Below are 20112 nucleotides of genomic sequence, written 5' to 3' on the forward strand. Positions count from 1 at the left end.
ATTCCCCCATCTTTCTGATCACAGCCATCCTAGTGCGTGTGAAGTTCTATCTCACTTCAATTCTTCCTTCAGCTTTTAAATGTGCATTTTATGTTACTCATGATTCAGACATTCTGTGATCTGTCAGTATCACATTAGTTGGTCACATATCAGGAGCCTGGATATCTCAGTCAGCCTTCAAAAAACACTTTCTGGCTGTGCTCAGTGTTAGTCTTTACTGTAATAACCAGTTTCAGGAAGGTGCTTTCTTTTTAAATAACGTGTAAAACAATTTGAGAGTCCCTTGGACTGCAAGGAGATCCAACCAGTCCATTCTAAAGGAGATCAGTCCTGGGTGTTCTTTGGAAGAACTGATGCTAAAGCTGAAACTCCAGTACTTTGGACACCTCATGTAAAGGGTTGACTCATTGGAAAAGACTCTGATGCTGGGAGGGATTAGGGGCAGGAGGAGAAGGGGACAACAGAGGATGAGATGGCTGGATGGCATCACCAACTCGATGGACGTGAGTTTGAGTGAACTCCGGTAGTTGGTGATGGACAGGGAGGCCTGGCGTGCTGCAGTTCATGGGGTCGCAAAGAGTCGGACACGACTGAGCAACTGAACTGAAAAAAATTTGAAAAAAGATTTCCTTATCAAAGAGACTTTTGTTCTCATGGTATTTATATGAAGTAGCAGCAGCATGACCTGGGCTCCTGTTAGAAATGCTCTGGCCCCTCCCTGGGCCTCCTGCACCAGCCACTCTGTCACGGCATCCCCTGAGGGACCCCAGTGCCTGCTCCTTAATTATTTTCCTGTGCATCTTCATGCTTTGATTTTAATCTTTTAAGAGCAGATGTTCAACAAAAGCATTTTTTTTTTGGATCTGCTGAGAGCAGCATGACGTAAATATGGTGACAGTACAGAGTATAACCCTGCGCTGAGCTTGCTGTCCTTTTTCCAGAGCTTGCTTTCAGTGGGGGGTGAGTTGTCTGTAAGACAGGCTTGTTGACACTTTGAATGCCCAGCACGTGTGACACATTTTTATAAAATCAGAGGCAAAGGTTAACAGCCTAAGTGTGTCATCTGCATTAGGTAGTTAATGAAAGTCTGCTTCTGTGGGGAAAAGGGAAGAGTCCTTTAAGTTCACAGACCTTTAAGTCTGAATTCTTTTGATTCACTTAGGGGCTTTCCCTGGTGGCTCAGCTGGTAAAGAATCTGCCTGCAATGTGGGAGACCTGAGTTTGATCCTTGGGTTGGGAAGATCCCTTGGAGAAGGGAAGAAAGGCTACCCACTCCAATATTCTGGCCTGGAGAATTCCATGGACTGTATAGCCCATGGGGTCGCAAAGAGTTGGACATGACTGAATGATTTTAACTTTCATTCCTCACTTGAAAACCCAGGCCTATGGTGTCTTCATACAGTTGTTTTTCTCTTCTCTTTTAGTGTGGACTTTTAACTGCTTGTGTTTCTCATTTTCCAGAATGAATCACTCATTTCACCCATTCTCCTGAATGTAACATTTCTGGGTGGTTTTTCTTTGTCCTTAAGAATCATTGATTCTTTCAAGAAATATCTGTGGTTTACCTACAGTGTGACAGGACTGGACATACATTGATTCATTCATAGATTTGGGTTTTGCTCTCATAGAGCTTACCAGTCTGGTGGTCAGAAACAGAAAAGAACCACAGATAATCACATGGATGCACACTGGGAGAGGTGCTATGGGGGGAGGCGGCGTGCAGTGACGGGGCCTCACAGATACTCAGATGCACACTGGGAGAGGTGCTGTGAGGGGAGGCGGCGTGCAGTGACGGGGCCTCACAGATACTCAGACGGATGCACACTGGGAGAGGTGCTGTGGGGGAGGGGTGGCGTGCAGTGATGGGGCCTCACGGATACTCAGATGCACACTGGGAGAGGTGCTGTGGGGGAGGGGTGGCGTGCAGTGATGGGGCCCCACGGATACTCAGACGGATGCACGCTGGGAGACGTGCTGTGGTGGGGAGGCGGCATGCAGTGATGGGGCCTGATGGGGTGAGGGGCCTCCAGCGGGGGTGTGGTCCTCAGGTTGTCTGGGGGAGGAGATACTTGAGAGAAAATGTAAAGGGTGAGGAAGGCCAGCCTGGCCTCCTGAAAGAGGGAGACAAGAACCCTCTGGGGACTGAGCAGCATGTGTTAAGGTTCTGAGGTGAGAGGAGTGGAAGAAAGTGAAGAAGGGTGGCCGTGGTGGTGGGCGTGTGGGCTGGGGAGGGCTGTGGGCAGGAGGCCCTCTGGGGGAGTGTGCAGTCAAGTCAGGGCTCACAGGCATCTTTTATCAGTGGCAGCAGTAGAGATCTGTTTTACATACACCTTCTTTCATACGCACGTTTTGTTCACTACAAAGAGGTAAAAAAAGCAGGATACCGGGAACAAGTAGCTATTGATGGAGGCAAGGCCGCGGGGCTGAGTGGACACTGGGCAGCGTAGTGCTTGGCACGGTGCTCTCCAGCTCCTGATGGAGCAGGTCCGGGTGACTCACGGTGACTGTGTGCCCCGCGCTGCAGGTAACAGCAGCGAGTGCCCACCTCCTGGAAATGCCGCCGATGACACCGTGTGCCTGGATCTCGGCAAGTGTAAGGACGGCAAGTGCGTGCCCTTCTGTGAGCGCGAGCAGAGGCTGGAGTCCTGTGCGTGTAATGGTGAGTGCGTGTCCAAGGCAGGAGGGGTGGAGGTGGCCCTTGCCTGCCAGCCCGACCCCGCCCTTGGGGGCTCGGCAGGGTCAGGGCAGCAGAGGACCGCGTGTATATGAGGCCCTGCTCCGTTTCAGAAACTGACAACTCGTGCAAGGTGTGCTGCAGGGACCCCTCGGGCCGCTGCATGCCTTACGTCGACGCCGAACAGAAGAACTTGTTTTTGAGGAAGGGCAAGCCCTGTACAGTAGGCTTCTGTGACATGAATGTGAGTATTTATGTACAGTATTTATTCACGTGAAGTTTTTGTTTTGTAAATGCTTGGCTTTGCAAATGGAAGGAAATCAGAACACACAGTGCCACGTCTGACCACTGTCCTCATGTGAGAGTCCAGGTAGGTTCTGTGGGTATTTCTGGAGACCGCACTGGCCCTGGGGGCTTCTTGCTAAAGCTGGTTGCTTTTCAGGCAGTGAGTCCCACTTATATACTCTTCTTGCCTGGAAAATCCCATGGACAGAGGAGCCTGCTAGGCTACAGTCCATGGGGTTGCAAAGAGTTGGACACGACTTTCCTTCCCACTTAGTTTTCTGGGCTAATTGTAAAACTCATGCTGCAGAACTGCGGGCTCTGACCTTGAAACGGGTACAGAGTAGGTAGGAACGACCTGTCGGCGGCCTTCGTCAGATCCTTGTGCTCCTCACAGAAACAGAACTATCCCGGCACTCTCACAGAAGAGGGTTGCTAGGGGCTTGGGAGCCTTTTGCAGGCTGTCTGGTTGTGTGTGTGTGTGTGATCAGCGCAGTCTTTACTGGAATTGGCCCATCTTTAACAGACTGGTTTTCTGGAGTTTGTCTTCTGGTGACTCTAAATTCACTTATAAAAATGGACTTTAGGTTCCCATTTCAGTGTCACAGGTGGGTTTCTTGGGCTGTTTGGTTTCAGTGGATCCTTTTTCACGTTAGTTATGTGTTTTAACATGAAGGAAGCCACGTTCCTTCTAAATGCATGGCCCTTGAAGTAACATCTGACGTTTTTGTTCTCAGGGCAAGTGTGAGAAGCGAGTGCAGGATGTCATCGAGCGTTTCTGGGAGTTCATTGACAAGTTGAGCATCAATACTTTCGGTATGTGGTTTCCCTGGGTGGGAGGCTGCTTAGAACTGAGGTGACTTCCCTGACAATGTTAGAAAGTGTGGTTTCAGACTGATATGCCCGAATCCTGCAGTGGGCTTCCCTGGTGGCTCAGTGGGTAAAGAATCCTCCTGCGATGCAGGAGACCCGGGTTCGATCCCTGGGTTGGGAAGATCCCCTGGAGAAGGAAATGGCAATCCACTCCAGTATTCTTGCCTGGAGCATCCCATGGACGGAGCAGCCTGGCGGGCTACAGTCCCTGGGGTCACAAAGAGTCAGACACAACTGAGCGACTAACAGTCATTCAATAGTGGATGGAAATGGTCACCACTTATGTTCTGAAATGACTTTGTTGGCTAAAAAAAAAATGGACTTACAGGTCTGCACCTGTATAGCATGGATACACAGATTTTCAGACAAGGGAAGAGAAAGCACAGACTGCTTTACTGGAAATGTACTCTTGACGGCATAAGCGTGCATCAGATTGTAGACTGCAAGCTGTAGACCGCCAGACTCCCGCGTGATGTGAGAAGCGTTTATTTACAAGTGGGTCTCAGATTTTCCAGAAGTGAGGATGCACACTGGCTTCTCTAGGGTGCATAATTGAGTTTAGTCCCAGAAATAACCACAGTGCCGACAGCAGCAGCACTGTCTTGGCGAGCATCGTTCCTAGTACGAGCCTCCTCCAGCAGGAGCCCCCTGTGGCGTCCCTCTGGGGACCGGTGGGCTGCCCCGTGATGTGATGTGTCCTCCACAAGTGCGTTGGGCCTTTCTGGGGAGAGCGCCCGTGTGTGGGGAGGTGCTTGGGTCTTGCGTGGGTGGCATGGGTCCGGCCTCTCAGTGCCAGCTCCATCGCGATACCCAGCCAGCAGTCTGTGCCCCTGACACCTGATGATACTCTGAGCTTAAACGCTGCTTTTCGACTTCTGAGTCCTTGCTCAGGACATTCACTGTTTGGAACTGTTCACAGGGAAGTTTCTAGCAGATAACATCGTTGGTTCCGTTCTTGTTTTCTCCTTGATATTCTGGATTCCTTTCAGCATTCTGGTCCATTGTGTGGTAAGTCATCAGTTTTTAAGTAATTGAAACATTTTGGAGCACCTCCAACCATAGAGCTGTTTTGAAAAGATAAAATTTATTCTTAGAAAACTCTGACCTGTTTCTAATGACATTTTTGGTGTTAGCCCTAGGAAAGCATATCTTGTTACAAGACTAAATTTTTAAAAACAGTGTTTTTTGTGTGTGGCTGTTTTGTTCTTGTGTGTAATTTCTGAGGAATTTTATACTTTGTAAGCACCAGAGACTATTCAGCTGGACTTGTCTGGACTCGAGTGAAGCTGCGGCCGAGCACTTTCAGGCTGTTGTCACAGCACAGATGGCAACCAGCAGCCGTCCAGAGACACTGCCCTGTCTCGTCCAGGGTCCCGGCAGCACCATTTGGGGTGTTCGGATCCTTCCCTGTGAGGACACAGAGCAGTCGTTTGATTGTTCAAGACGAGTAACAGCTAACAAGCTTGGTTGCACTTTGAGAAGCTCCAGTACTTTATAAGTTTTCTTATAAATCCATTCTCCTTGCTTCTGTGGGAAAGTGAAGATCTGTCTGCTGTGCAGAGACGAGGCGCTCAGACCCAGGCTTCCAGGCCTTTGCTCTGAAAGCCCTGAGCAGGGTGCCTCCCATGAGCACGTGGGAGGTTCCGGTGCAGGGAACTCTCAGGCCTTCGTGGCCCCGGCCACCTTCCCTCGCGGCTCTGTCTTGTGACAGTTCTTCCTCAGGTTGCTGGGCCTGAGGAAACCTCTGCTCAAGCCCCGCTCTGTTAAAAGAGCTGAAGTTCTGACACACTGCGACAGTGCCGTCCACTATGGAGGCCTTAGATTTCTGAGCAGAGCTGCCGACAGGAGGGCGGGCAGTGGGCTTCCAAGCACAGAAGATGGTCGGGGCAGTCAGGCCTGGGCTCGGCCTCCTGCCTCGCCCGTGGTCACCTGTCACTAGTCAGCTCCAGACAGGGAGCAGGGCGGCGGGCGACCCGTGTGTCCAGCCTTCCAGAGTATGACTTGAGGGCCAGTTCAGGACTTGAGGCCTAGGTCCTGTCAGAGTTTGGGCCACAGAAGCTCAGGACACGCTGAGAAGAGTACTGAGGCTGGGGGTCTCGGGCACTTTGAGGTCAGTGCCAACTGAGGCCGCGGGCACTGCCCCTCCGCCTCCTAGGGCTGCCCTTAGGGTCACCCTTGTCTCTGAGTGCTGAGCATGCACGGAGGTGCCCTGGTTGTTCCTGCCCAGGGTGTGGGGCAAGTCTGTCAGAAAAACGGCACTTAAACCTTGCCTGTTTCTGCAGTTAATGCCAAAAAACATACTTCAAGTGTAAGAGGAAACACTTGGGGCAGAGCCCCTCAAGCTTGAGTAGAACTCACATTCTCTTCTGCTGGACCTGCTCCCTCTTCCTACAACTCAAGCTCTAAGCTAGCCCTTCACTAGTACTATTAGGAGGGGCTTAGGAGGACGGAGCCTCTACTGAGCAGGCTGTAGGAATGACCCTGCTCTTCTTGTCTTTCTAGGATAAGAAACTGGATAAGCAGTTTGAGTCTCTGTCTCTGTTCCACCCCAGCGTAAGTATCTCACACAAAAGGAAGTCATTTTCGGTTGTGTTTGGAGGCCTGCTAAGCAGACACCTTCACTGGCCTCCCCAGCTGTGGCTTCTTTGGCTGGAGGGCCGTCTTCTGGCAGGCAGGATGTGAACGTGAATTCTCTTGGAGGTGATCTTTTAGTCAGTTGCTTGGATGGAGACTGACACTACAGAGGAGCGCCGCTCTGCCCTCCCCGCTGCCGTGAGCAGTTGGCTGTTTGGCGCTGACTTATTTTCACGTTTGGAGAGCTTTTCTTGTCTTGGGATCTTAATTTGACAAGGGTTCTTCTGACTCTCTTGCGTCTTGACACACGGGTTGTCAGGACACTTGGCAGCTGTTTAATTGCTTCTGAGGGTGTTTTCCTCAGAAGATGGGTGGGGATCAGGGTGCTGAAGGGTGTGGCCGTCTGGTGGGGCTCACCCCCTGCCCCATGTCTCTCCAGAACGTGGAGATGCTGAGCAGCATGGACTCGGCCTCGGTGCGCATCATCAAGCCCTTTCCTGCGCCCCAGACCCCTGGTCGCCTGCAGCCCACCTCCGTGATGCCCCCTGCGCCCTCTGCGCCCCTGGCCCCGAAGCTGGACCACCAGCGGATGGACACTATCCAGGAGGACCCGAGCACGGACTCGCATGCCGACGAGGATGGCTTTGAAAAGGATCCCTTCCCAAATAGCAGTGCAGCTGCCAAGTCGTTCGAGGACCTTACGGACCATCCGGTCACCAGAAGTGAAAAGGCCTCGTCCTTCAAGCTGCAGCGTCAGAACCGCGTGGACAGCAAGGAGACTGAGTGCTAGTCCCAGCCGCATACCGGGCTCTCTGATTTCCTGGACAGAATATTTTTTAGGGACTTGACCCCAAATCACTGCATATTTTTTGTGAAGATTTGGGAGAAATAAGGAAGTGACTTCACAGCAGATGCTGGTCATGTGTTTGGACTTCCTTGGCATACGTAATACTGGTGTGGCCAGGCCCTTTTCCTCTGAAGAGGTAAGGTGAATCTGGCTTACTTTGAGGCTTTCAGGTTTCAGTTTTTTATCTTTAAAGTATCCTTCAACCTGTGGTGCAAAAGCAGAAACTATGGCTGGATTAGGTTATGAATATTTACGTTTTTGTAAATTAACTTTTTACATTGAGAACAGCACTGATTAGGGAGATGATTAGTTTCTTTTTTAAATACACTGTAATTACCTGGTGAACATAGGCATGTAGTGGTTTTGTGTGAGGGTAACCAGACACAGATTTACTTTTTGCCTTCAAGACAAAGGGAGATAAAACCAACAAGTTACACGTTATCTCCAAAATGTGGGTTCTGTTTCTAGGTAGTTCTAGGTTAATACCTAGAACTTGTAACAGAAGAAGGGAATTACACTATAAGAAATGTTAGGTTAATGTTTCTTCTAAATTGTTAGAATTTCTAATTTCTAGAATTAAAACAGTCTAGCTTATAGTGAAGGTTACAAATTATAGCCAAATGAATCTACAAAATCCTGCCAATGGTTTTTGGACCCTAGTTAGCTGGGCAGTTTTTCTGTGTTAAGTATCTTCACGTGTCAGCACTGTTACCATGCTCTTAAAACATCTGCCATTCAGAAAACCTGAACTACTTCAGAGTAAGGGTATGGTCGCCTCTGCTCAAACACTAGTGGCCAAGAGGGTATGTGAGATGGTTCTTGCCAAAGGAACAGGGTGTGATGTGGTGGCCTGGGGCTTTCTCAACTGACTTCTAAGAACCCTTGGTATTCACCTGTGTTCATTCTTGATCTAGTGCTTCAGTAACGTCTGCGTTTACTATGTGAAGGATAAAAACCATCAGGTTGAATTCTGATCTGCTTTAAAAGCTTTTTTCCCCTGCTGAGTTCTGAAATGTGCTCACCAGCCAACACATTTTAACTGAGATAACTTGTAAGCTTTGAGGGCAATCATCCAAACCTGTGACAAATCGTATCTTTTTTTCTAAGGACGTTTGTTACGCAGATACCTGTTACACTAATACTTGAACCTGTACCTTATGGTATTTGCTGTCTCTAACCAGTCATGATATTCTTACATTGTAGTTACACTTCTGCAATCGGATAGAAGGTGAGTGGGGTGTGTGGGTGTATGTATGAGTGAATGTAAGAAAACCATTTTTTATAAAATTGTGACTTTTTAAGAAACTAAACTGTCTTTACCTTTTTTTTCCCACTTATTAACAAGCTGCTCTGGGCGTATTTTGTAGTTGTGGCACAGATGACACCTGCATCAATCAATAAATATTTATTATCAAAACATGATGTACCTAGGTACAAAGCTGTCCTAAGAAAATTCTAATGATTTTATTCATCTTGGTGGCAGATAGTACTTTTTGTTCCAGAGCCATGAGCAAAAGACTTAAAATGTTTTTTAAAAAATTCTTCAACCACTTATCCTGGGGTCTTTGTGTACCAGCGACTTCATGTTCTATAGAGACAGCAGGACCTGGTTCTCAGTGACTAGTGGTCCCCATCTCCCAGGAGACTGAGTTCCGGTCTTGCTTCTGCTATGTCTCGCCAGTAGGGGAGCAGAAAAGGCAGGGAGGAGACTTTCTTCTCTATCAAAGGCCAGAGATGGGAGAATACAAACTCATTTCCTTTTGGTGATAAATGTAGTCCGTCTGACAAATAGGAGGAAAAGTCCTGTGAGGAGGAGAGAACTCAGTTAAAGGCGTGTGCTGGTCTGCCGGCAGGTCCCCAGCCTGACCGGCGGCCCTCTGGAGCTGCCCTAGCTCATCCCATGCCCCGTCCTCTGCAGAGGCCCTGACCGTCTGTGTAGGACACACGGAGCGCCCCACGCTCACAGCATCAGAAAGTGCCTGAGCTGACGCATCCTTCTGGCTCGGCAGATGGAAGGAGAGAATCAGTGAGTGAATACAGCACTCGACTGTGATCCACAAAGTGAAACTCGTGAGAAACAGCTCGACACACTGGGCCCTGAGCTGTCCTGACTCTTAGTCTGGGTATTCTATTGACAGGTGCACGATTAAAACTTGCAGGTAAAAAGAGTCTGTACCATCTAGCCAAGAGTCCAGACCCCCGCGGCCCCCGATCTCAAGAACACTGACCGTGGGAGCCCTCTCTCCTCTGGGGAGGGGTCTTCCCCCTCTGCTCGAGCCCCGCCCCGCCTGGCAGAATCGGGAGCCAGCTCAGGACTTGCAGGCTGCACTGCTCCTGGGCCTTAGTCTAGTTTCCTCTGCTCTGCTGATGCAGGTGACTGCCAAGGAAGACCTTCCCAGCTCTTAGACCCCTGGAAAGTTTTTTCGGACGTGGCACACTGAGAGCCGCTAGCCCCTTTTCTCTAGCAGCAGTACTTTCCCACACCATCTAACCATTTAGTGTTCATTTGTTTCACTATGTGCCAGCTCCTGTCAGAGGGCTTCCCAGAGCATGATGCCAGCTGCTGAATGCAGGGAGAGAACATGGCCAAGCTGGGCGCTACAACTGCAGGCTCTCCCGGAGCCTCTCCAGGTCCCCCCGCATCCACCAGTCCCAGCAGGGGAGAGGACCACCCATCTGACCCTCTGCACCAGGTCCCCCCTGGGGCCATGCACACCACTGTACCTGACCGTCCTTCTGCATCAGAGTCCACAGGTCGAGTGCCTCAGCCCCGCAGTCCTGGGCTACCTGTAAACAGCCCCTGGCATATTCACCAACAACTGAGTTCAGGCGATTTAATTTGCAGCCTATTGAGAAAAGAAAATCCAGGTGCAACCAACAGACCCAGGTGCTGGCCTCTGTGCAAGACCTACTACCTGGAGGGCTTCTCAGCGCAGGTGAACGGGTACCTGCTGACGGACCTGAAGTGGCCCGCCATGGGGCGCAGGGGACACAGGACGGGCTTCGCAGGTCACGCACGTCCTGCTCCCCAGCACGGGACCAAGGCCAATGGAGCCATGAAGGGTGTTTAGGGACACCGGACAGATAGGGGTGGGGGAGCTGAGCGGCATGGCTAGAGCCCTGGCTGGAGGTGGAGTCGGGCTAGGGGCTGGTGCGGGGTTAGGTGGGGAAGACTGTGGGGCCTGGATGCCTGAACTGGCGAATGGAATGAGGGGCCGCTGCTGGACAGGGGACAAGCCACCCATCCGACTTTGAACCAGAGTGGGTGAGAGCCGCAAGGGACCACAGTGCTCACTCAGTTTCTCTGCAAAGGGCTGGCCCCTACACACTTTCTGTCAACAGGAGACACGATGGGAGCTCTTCTGTGACCTCTGTTGACTCAAAGCAGACGGACAGGGAGTTACCCCTGAGGACACAGCCCCGCGTCCAGGAGCCCACACTCACCTTGCTGGAGGCACTCCTGTGCCCACGCAGCCTCACAGAGCGGGGGCGGTGTGATGAGGATGAGCCTGCCCTCAGGCACGTCCACAGACCGCAGGTACCGCACCATGCTCCTTAGGTTCGCCACGAACTCCTCCAGGGGCACATGCTGCTTGGGGTTCTCGTCTGTTCGGGAGGGAGACAGACACCTTAGCCCCAAAGCAGGCTTGTTTTAAGGGGTGACAGGTCAGGCTAATGCATGTTCACAGGTGGGCCCCGATCGTGATGTTGCCAGGGAACTGTGGCACCGAGGGCAGGAAAGGGGAAAGAGTTCCAGCGCGGGGTTCTTCATGAAACGGACTTCAGTGGCCCTGGCTTAGAGCCTTGTAAGTGCGCTTGCCTCTCCTGCCTTCCTGTCCTGTGGTCATGAACCCAATAGGGAGACCCGAGCTGTGGAGGGAACCTGCCCAGGTTCTGGCCTGGCTTTGTCACTGGCTGGCCTTGTGCCCTTGGACAAATGATCCACCTTTCTGCCCCTCTGTTTCCTGCTGGTAAAACGGGGGTGACAGCAGGGTCTACCTCACGGGGTTGCTGTGAAATTACATCAGCCAAGCGTGTCAGGCACTGAGAGCAAGGTACCTGCTAGGAAGGATGCTGTCAGTAACAAACAAACAGGCTAAGCACAGCTGTCATCACTGCAAAGGCTTCCTTCCAGACAGTTTCACACAGGCTCGCTGCAGGCTTTTTGTAAACCCCACAAAGTGTAATTCAGGGGGAAAGTAAAAGCACTCATGATCCTACCACCCAGAAAACCACTGTTGGCACTTGGCTGTACTTCTTTCCAGTCCTTTCCAAGCCGATATGTATACTTCAAAAAAGAAGAGGGATCACACTAAAGATAAATGGCCATACTGTGTTTTTTTTTTTTAAAACATACATTATAAGCCTGTCTGTGTTCACAAGTCCTCAGAAACCTGGTGCTTGGTTGTAGGGTGACCACAGTGAATGCTTCCACTTCCTTACTGTGTAGCATGCCAACGTTCTGTTGTAAATGACACAGCAGAGACATCTCTGCACATGGACCTGGATGGCCAGGTTTCTAGATGAGGGGGTTCTGGATGGGAGCTTTCCAGCAAGATTTCGAGTCCTCTCTGTCCCCGCCCCTCCTCCAGTCCTGTAAGGGCACCTGTTTTCCACACTTGGCAGCTGTAGTAATGCTGCTTAAACCCACTGATGTGAGAGTCAATATTCAGTTTTCACTTTGTGCGTGACGGAAGGCTTTACACATTTCCAAACATGTACTGGCTATTAAGTTTCTCCTGCTGTGATCCATCTGTTCCTGCCTCGGCCCATTTTTTAAAATTGGAGTGACTATTTTTCTGATTTCTACATTAAAAACATTAACCTTTTATTGTCATGCTTTTGCAAATACTTTCCTTAATGTGTCATTTTCTTTTTTTTGACATAGGCTATTGTAAGTTTTTCTTAAGTCTATATATTTTTCCCTTGGCAATTTCCTCCATTGTTTTCATACTTGTTTTTCCTTGTCCTGAATTGAAAGAAATTCTGTCTTTGGGAAATTTCTGTCTCACGGAGAGCACTTCCAGTCTCTACCAACACCTGTAGTTTATAACCTCACAGGCCAAGAAGCCTTTGTCAAGGCTGGGAGCTGCCCTCTCCCTGTTCTCAGCCTCACCTGAGGGCCCCACCTGCGCTGCAGAGAGGGGAGGGGCACCAGAGAAGCCTCTGGAAGCCGCTGCTCCTCTGGTTACTCTGATCAGAGGGCCCTCCTTTAATGAGCAGGGGAGGAAAGGGGCCTGCGCTCGCCAGCTGTGCCTCCAGTCACAGAAACAGTTCTTCCAAAAATACGGAGTTACATCTCCTGTTCGGACCTGTTTCCCATGGCCTGGGACTCAAGCCTGGTCAGGGTGCTGCTGCCGGGAGCGGTCCTTTCTCCGTCAGCATGAGTCGCACCGTGACGTGTACAGCTGGTTCTCTCCTGCCAACTGCATCAGCTAAAGAGGGACCTCAGGAACCAAGTGCAGCACAGATGGGCTCCAAAAACATCAAACCTCAGAAACTGCAGGTCTGCCAAGGACCCAGGCCTCTGCGAGGTCGGGAGTGAAAAAAAAGAAGAAATGAATGGAAGTAAACTTGGGGAACCCATTTTAAGTTTGGCAAAACTACCTCCTGGGAGATAACAAAAACATTTGAAAAAAGTGTAGAAACTTAAGTTGGCTTTAACAGAAAACAGTGACAAATGGACTAGGGAAACACAAGCGCCTGTACCTTTGAGCGCACTGTCATTGGCACCAAAGAAAATTGTGACAGCCACTGGGCTATCCAGCCCGCTCCCCTTCCTGACGAGTCGGGGGAGGATAATTTTGGCCCATCTGGTGTTGTAACCTGAAAATCCACGATTCAGGACGTCACATTTTCTAAAATGAAAAAAAAAAGTTAAAGGTGAATTGTGGGCAGAGAACTGTTTCCGGCCCCCTGCAGCCACGCTTTGGTGAGGGAGGGGGTGTGTCTATGAGGCGGGCAGTGCCCGGCAGCTGACGCTGCCTGGGCTTCACCGTGTGGGATCGGGGCAGGGCCAGGCTGAGGCATGTCAGACTCCTTCCTGGTTCTGAGACCCAGGGAAGACCCAGGCCTCCGTGACAGAGGCTGTGAAGATGAAGGGGCTGTGCGGGCTCGTGGTGCCATGCCTGGTTGGTGGGCTGCTTTTAAAAGGAGCAGAAGGCAGAGACTGCCCGTGTGTCCCCCACTGTCTGCAGCACCCACAGTGGCCGCACTGTCCAGGTCATCAACGACACTGCCATCACTATCACCCCATGGTTTTGATTCAGTAGATTAGTTGTGTTTCAGTTTAAATCAGTTCTAACAAGCATTTTATTCCTCTTTAATACTATATGACTTGATTCACAGTACTGTACGGAATGCTGAAAAAACCAACCATGGAAATGGAGCTAACACTGAGTAGCTATGACCTTTGGTAGGTTTGTAGATGTTTCAAGTTACCCATTAAAACAATTTTTTCCCCAGTAAATCTCAGAGTTCAGTTTATGGTTAGCAAACTGATGTGGTTAGTTTTGTTGTCTGGTTCAAATTCTTACATGTAAGCAACTAAGCAGAGAAGCTGGGGCACCAAAGGCCCTTGACAGGAGGAGGCCTCTGCTCTGACAGCTCAGCACCTGTGAGTCTTGGGAGCGACAACAGAAATTCAGGAACATTTGCTTCTGAGTCTTGTGTTCTTAGTGTATAATGACTACAAAAAACCGACTAGCCATTCTAAAGCCTCCACTTCGAGCACACTCGACAGTGGAGCACTCTAGACTCTGATAAGTCTGTCTTACATCTATCCAGTGGTTAAGTCCCTGCCGCACTAAAAACACAAGAGGCAGAGCCGCCCCCACCAGCGTGGTGCCGGCAGCGACACAGCAAGGGCTGCGGTCACAGCGGCCAGTGGCTGGACCTCGCTGTCCCTGACCAGCAAGGGCGCCTTGGCCGCTCAATTTCCCCGAGCTTGTCTCCCCACCACTGAGAGATGAACACTAATACCTCATCTGCTAGGTTACCTGATGATTAAAAGTAATATGGTGGCCAGATCTATATAAGGAGCTCAATAAATGCCAGCCATTGTAGATTTAAAAAAAAATAGTCATTATAATAAGGCTGGGAACCAGGAAAAAACTGCTGGTGAGGCCCAGGGTTGAAACTGTTACAGTTCCTGTCTGAAAGGGGAAGAGGCAAAGTTTCTCTGGATTACTAACACAATCAGTAGTGCCCATGTTATTCAAATGGCTGAAGAAACTGGAAAATTAAGAAAGGTTTTCACACAAATTCTTGGCTAACAATAGGAATTTAAGTTCAGAGGCTAAAAGAATTATTTAAAATATTAATATTTATCACTAAATTTCAAAAGCATTTAAGTAGATTTAAGAATTGTTAAAATGCTTTTGTACTAAATATACAAAGATCTTACTTAAAGCTAAAATTTCGGGATTCCCTATGGGACTCCATTTCTTATTTTAAGTGTATTGCTCTCCATGCAGGCAGGGGCACAGAGTAAAGAACCAGACTGCTACAGGAGACTCGGATTGGATCCCTGGGTCGGGAAGATCCTCTGGAGAAAGGAATAGCAACCTACTCCAGTATTCCTGCCTGGAGAATCCATGGACAGAGGAGCCTGGTGGGCTACAGTCCATGTGGCCGCAGAGTCCGGTGCAACAGTGCACACGCGTGCTCATCCAGGAAGCACAGAAGGGCAAGTTGCATGAGGGTGATTCTTAGTAATGTGCAGAGTTGGAAGTTAGGTAAGTTAATTCAGTGTTTTAACTGAATCAAATCAGTTCTGGGCTTAGGTCTGCAAAAGACATTCACACCAAGTGTTCACATGGCTAAAGACAGAACTGTCCTTCCAAAGGGCAGTTGTCGGTGGGACGGAAAGGAGCATCACAAAGGGAGGGTGGGCTGGGACTGTGGACTGTGGCGTGAAGCAGACTGTGCCTCTGACACTGGGTGCGGTGCTCCCCACGTGGCCTCCTGGCTGCTCCGGGGACCTGTCTGTTGGGAGAAGGCGGGCTCAGGGCACCCACGTGAGGAACCCCTGCTGCCAAGCTTCTAGTCTCTGTTCCACGTGGCATTTTGGTTCACAACAGGCTCTAGTGGCCTTGGTTGAGGTCAGAGAGCCCAGGGGACCGGGGTGGGGGGGCAGGCTCTGTGGGCAGAGCCCAAATCAGGGAGGTCTCAGCCCACACATGCCTCCCTGTGGGTCAGCCACAGCTGCTCAGTTTTGTTCTGTCACAAGATGCTTTTAAAATGTGAATATCCATACATGGTCTACAACTTCATCTTTAAGAAATACATACTGGCTGTGTGGCTTGTGGGATCTTTGCTCCCCAACCAGGGATTGAATCTGGGTCCTGGGCAGCAGGGAATTCCCTACAATTACTCTCAGTTCTGAAAATTAACTAGCTTCTAATTAAATGGTTTTTAGCAATCACAAGCTTCCCTCATAGCTCACTTGGTAAAGAAAAGTGAAAGTGAAGTCGTTCAGTCATGTCCAACTCTTTGTGACCCTATGGACTGTAGCCTACCAGGTTCCTCTGTCCATGGGATTTTTCAGGCAAGAGTGCTGGAGTGGGCTGCCATTTCCTTCTCCAGGGAATCTTCCCAACCCAGGGATTGAACCTGGGTCTCCAGCATTATAGGCAGGTGCTTTATCGTCTGAGCCACGAGGGAAGTCTGCCTGCAATGCAGAAGACCCTGGTTCGATTCCTGGGTTGGGAAGATACCCTGGAGAAAGTATAGGGTACCCACTCCAGTATTCTTGGGCTTCCCTTGTGGGTCAGCTGGTAAAGAATCTGCCTGCAATGTGGGAGACCTGGGTTCAATCTCTGGGTTGGGAAGACCCCCTGGAGAAGGGAAAGGCTGCCCACTCCAGTATCCTGGCCTGGAGAATTCTAGGACTATACAGTGCATGGGGTCGCACAGTCAGACATGACTGAGAGACTTTCACTCACATACTTAGCAATCACACCTGTAAACAAACAGTTCTGACCAGATTTTAGTACTAAAACGATTCAGAAAACATTTATTGGTCAGACATTTCTAGAGTTTCAGATGACTGGAATAACTATTCTGCTTTTCAGTATCTTCTCAGAAAAGGTTAATCGATCAATTAAACAGGTACTGAATTACTAAAAACAAAAGCTAGCATTTGCTGAGCACTTCTTACGAGCCAGGTACTTGACTGAGCAGCACCCAGTAGCTCACTCACCCTCCAACAGGAGAGCAGGGTCCCTGTTGTCCCTCCGCAGAGGAGAGGAGCCTGGGCTCAAGGCCAGACCACCTGACACTTGCTATTGGGCGACCTCACCCACCTCTCTCCACCCTAGTTTTCTCAGCTATCAAATGGATGGCTGGACTCCCCAGCTGTGCTACCAGTAGCTGTGAAGATTCAATGAGACAATAAACATGAAGTGTTTTAACCTCTCTGGCACCTGGTAAGCATGCAATAAAGTTAGCTATTAGAACCTCCTACCCTTCTTAGAGAAAACAGGAATGAAATGACACTTTGGGGCTTTTAGATTAAGTCAATTTAAACAGAGAAAGCATCTGGAAATAGAAGCTGCAAGGTCATTCTTTTCATTTCTAGTTTAGGAGATGGAGAAATGAAGACATTTTAAAACAGCTCAAATTCAGAAATTATGTTAAATATACTTTCTTGGTGTGTTAGTTATACTACTGAAGAAAATTATCAAGTACTGTAAGCCAGCAGACACCCAGCTTATTGTTTCTTCTGAAGGAGGAAAAGAAAACTGCTAATCAGTTTACCGAAACCCAATCACAAATCCTGGTGTCTCCTGTTTCTAATGTGGAAATGTTTCTAAATATTTATTTCTTAACCTCTTGAACTGGGACATGTTTTCCTTTTAATAATTCTATTAGCATATTCTTAAATGAATTTTGGCAAATGGAATGTCAAAATCATCATTATTTCTCCGCCCCCCACCCCCACTATTTCTGCTATATATATTTTTTTTCTGTTATATTTTATAAAGTGAATTTGGGAGGAAAAAGTCTCTACCCAAAAAGGAATCCAACCGTAGTTTCAGGACATATTTTGTATTATTTCATTTGACTTCCGTGCTAGTTATTTAGGTCATAAGTGAAAAAGAACTTGTCTTGTTTAGATAGTGAATAGCCATATGTTTTGGATCCAAACTCCTGATACCTTTTTTCACAACTTTGAGGGTTCGGTTTCATGTGGTGGCCAAGTTTTAACTGAACCTGAGTGCTACCCCACCCCCCTACCCCTTTACATACACCGACTGGGAAAGGCGGAAAAGAGGAAGAGCAGGGACTTACTGTTCGGCACTATCATTTCCTCTCTTCTCCATCAATAAGCACTCAAGCATCAATCTAGAAACTATTCTCACCTGACCAGCATGTCAGCCAGTGACGCTCCCCATCCACCCTGCTGGAAAGAAAACTGAAGAAAGAAAAGCCAGTTACCACCTATCCATGTCATCAGGACAATCTGTTCAGCAACCCCACTCCTGTTCGCTCTCTGCGTTCTCTGTCCTCTTGGCCTGCACCATTCGCTTTGCTCCGAGGTCATTTCAGGGGTTACTGCAGCTGCACTGTAGCAGCACTCTAGAAGTGAGGGGTCTTCCCTGGCAACAGGATTTGAGCCAGTCAGCTGCATTTCATTATTTATTTTTTGGCCACAGCATGAGGCACGTAGGATCTTAGTTCCCTGACCAGGGAGTGAACTCGCACCCACCCTGCAGTGGAAGTACAGAGCCCTAACCTCTGGACCACCAGGGAAGTCCCTGGCTGCATCTTATTGAGACCTATATTACAGTCACTGTTATTTAGAAAAGATACTTAAGAGAGGTACAAGAAATAAAATCAATCGTCTAGTTAGGAAATGAAATCCACACTACGCTGTCTCACCATAGTTGAATTAATAAGGAAATCAGAGAACTCAAGAGTATTTTTGATATACATTCCCTTGTGGAATTTGGAAAGTCCTTAGGAGCTAAAAATAAAACTGGTTTAAGAAGTTATGTCTGAATGTGAGAAAAATAAGAAACAAAAGCCACAAGAGGGTAATTTTTAAAATGCACTCCTTCCCTGAAGTAAGAATATCTATTTTTCCTCTGATGAGAGCTGAAATAATCTTGGGTGAAAAGATGGTCTGGCTCTTCTCTGCAGTGTATGCCACTGGACATGGGAGCAACAAAATAAAAAGACACCCTAAGGGGCTAAAAATGGCTGCATCCATGCCAAGGTGGGGTCATTTATGGAAAAGATACAAAGAGACCAAAAACCCAACTGCCGCTTCTGAAGAGCTGGGAACAAAAGTGGGGTGTTACGAGCAAAAGCAGGGTACTGCCCAGTGCCCCCTGCACGCAACACACTCGGAGGGGGGAAAACCACCTAAGCCACCCCCCCTCAGGACACCAAGACTCACACCTGCCCTCACCCCATCTAAGGAACCAGTTTGCCCCACCTTGGGGAGCAAGCAAGGGAACATGTTACTCCTTTTCACTCCTTCCATGTGGCCCCAGGAGCTCCAACCAAGCCTTGCCTGAATTCCTTGACTGGTCTCTCACCAACTGATTAGGGAAAGGCCAAGAACCCTGGTTGCTAACACCTGGAGGCATCTCTTTCTGGATCAACCTGTTCCATCAAAGGAAGCACAGAGGTGAACTGGTTCCAGGGTTTCTACGTGGAGCTGACAGACAGTACAAAACTGCAGAAAGTGCTTCAGCCCCATCCTGGGGCCTGTGCAGGCGACCTGCCCAGGGAAGCTCTGGGATACAGAGCACTGCTCCCGCTGTGAGCGAGTTTAAAAGCCCCTTTTCAGAATTCGCTGTATGGCTCAGGAAACTCAAACAGGGGTTCTGTATCAACCTAGAGGGGTGGGATGGTGAGGGAGATGGGAGGGAGTTTCAAAAGGGAGGGAACATATGTATACCTATGGCTGATTCATGTTGAGGTTTGACAGAAAACAGCAAAATTCTACAAAGCAATAATCCTTCAATAAAAAAATATTAATTAAACAGTCCCAGGGAAAAGGACAAGGGTCACTGAGCAGAAGACAGCACGACTGGAGACAGCGTGCCAGGGCCTGCTGAGATTTCCATGAAAAATGATGCGGAGAGAAAAGGGCAGCCACCGCGGGCCCTGTGACCCCAGGGCGCGGCCGGGACGAGCTCCCCAAGCCAAACGGGCTCCCCAAGATTCAAGAAGACCCGGGTCCTGTACTGCGAGGCCGCGCCGCACCCCGACGCCGTCACTCCCCACGCCGAGAAACGAGCCACCGGCGCGGTGTCACGAAGAGGCCCACGCTGCTGGGCTCGTAGGCGACTGGCCGGGGGGCGGCGGGCTGCGGCCCCGCAACCTCGGGACAGTCGGGGGAAATGGGAGCCAGGGATCGGCCAAGAAACCTGGCCCGCGGTTCTCGGCTGGGACCGCAGGCCCAGGGCGGGGCGGGGAGGCCCGAGCCGGGGTCTGCGGACTGGACTCGGGGTCGAGCGGCGGTCACCTGGGTGATGGAGTCTCCGAAAAGCAGAACCCGAGGCCAGAGCAGAGGGCTTCCGCTAGCAACAGCCTCGCTTAGCGCCATGATGCAGACGGCCGGGAGGCGGGGCCACGCCGGATATCCGGGCGGGGCGGATAGCGGAGAGGCGGGGCCAGGTGGGACACCTGGGCGGGGCGAGCTGCCGCTGATGGGGCGGGCGGGAGGAGGAGGCGCCTGCGCAGTCCGAAGCCTTCTCTAGCAGGTCTTTCAGTTCAGTTCAGTTCAGTTCAGACGCTCAGTCGTGTCCGACTCTCTGCGACTCCGTGAATCGCAGCACGCCAGGCCTCCCTGTCCATCACCAACTCCCGGAGTCTACCCAAAACCATGTCCATCGAGTCGGTGATG

At 49.9% G+C, this 20112-nt stretch overlaps 2 protein-coding genes across 3 annotated transcripts in view; one reads left to right on the plus strand and one right to left on the minus strand.

The window, feature by feature from the left end:
- ADAM17 (ADAM metallopeptidase domain 17) overlaps positions 1-8623 on the plus strand; it is a 42827-nt gene extending 34204 nt beyond the window's left edge. The window contains exons 14-19 of the mRNA XM_005687094.3: positions 2525-2659; positions 2788-2918; positions 3694-3772; positions 4749-4837; positions 6332-6382; positions 6843-8623. Coding sequence (XP_005687151.2) covers positions 2525-2659; positions 2788-2918; positions 3694-3772; positions 4749-4837; positions 6332-6382; positions 6843-7193 — 836 coding nt within the window. The 3' untranslated portion in view covers positions 7194-8623. The remainder of the gene's footprint in view (positions 1-2524; positions 2660-2787; positions 2919-3693; positions 3773-4748; positions 4838-6331; positions 6383-6842) is intronic.
- Positions 8641-19861, minus strand: IAH1 (isoamyl acetate-hydrolyzing esterase 1 homolog). Of its 2 annotated transcripts, none has more exons than XM_018055679.1 (6): positions 19732-19861; positions 17615-17667; positions 12960-13108; positions 10695-10856; positions 9975-10096; positions 8641-9053 (listed from the first exon to the last, which is right to left on the minus strand). In XM_018055679.1, the coding sequence occupies exons 1-6, from the start codon at positions 19810-19812 to the stop codon at positions 8871-8873; spliced, it is 750 nt and encodes a 249-aa protein (XP_017911168.1). In that variant the 5' UTR covers positions 19813-19861; the 3' UTR covers positions 8641-8870. The 2 variants fall into 2 exon arrangements, with proteins under 2 accessions (XP_017911168.1, XP_017911169.1); XM_018055680.1 differs by having other exon boundaries at positions 17544-17667; positions 19732-19804.

Source organism: Capra hircus, chromosome 11 (assembly GCF_001704415.2).
Source record: "Capra hircus breed San Clemente chromosome 11, ASM170441v1, whole genome shotgun sequence".
NCBI classification, from domain to species: Eukaryota; Metazoa; Chordata; class Mammalia; order Artiodactyla; family Bovidae; genus Capra; species Capra hircus.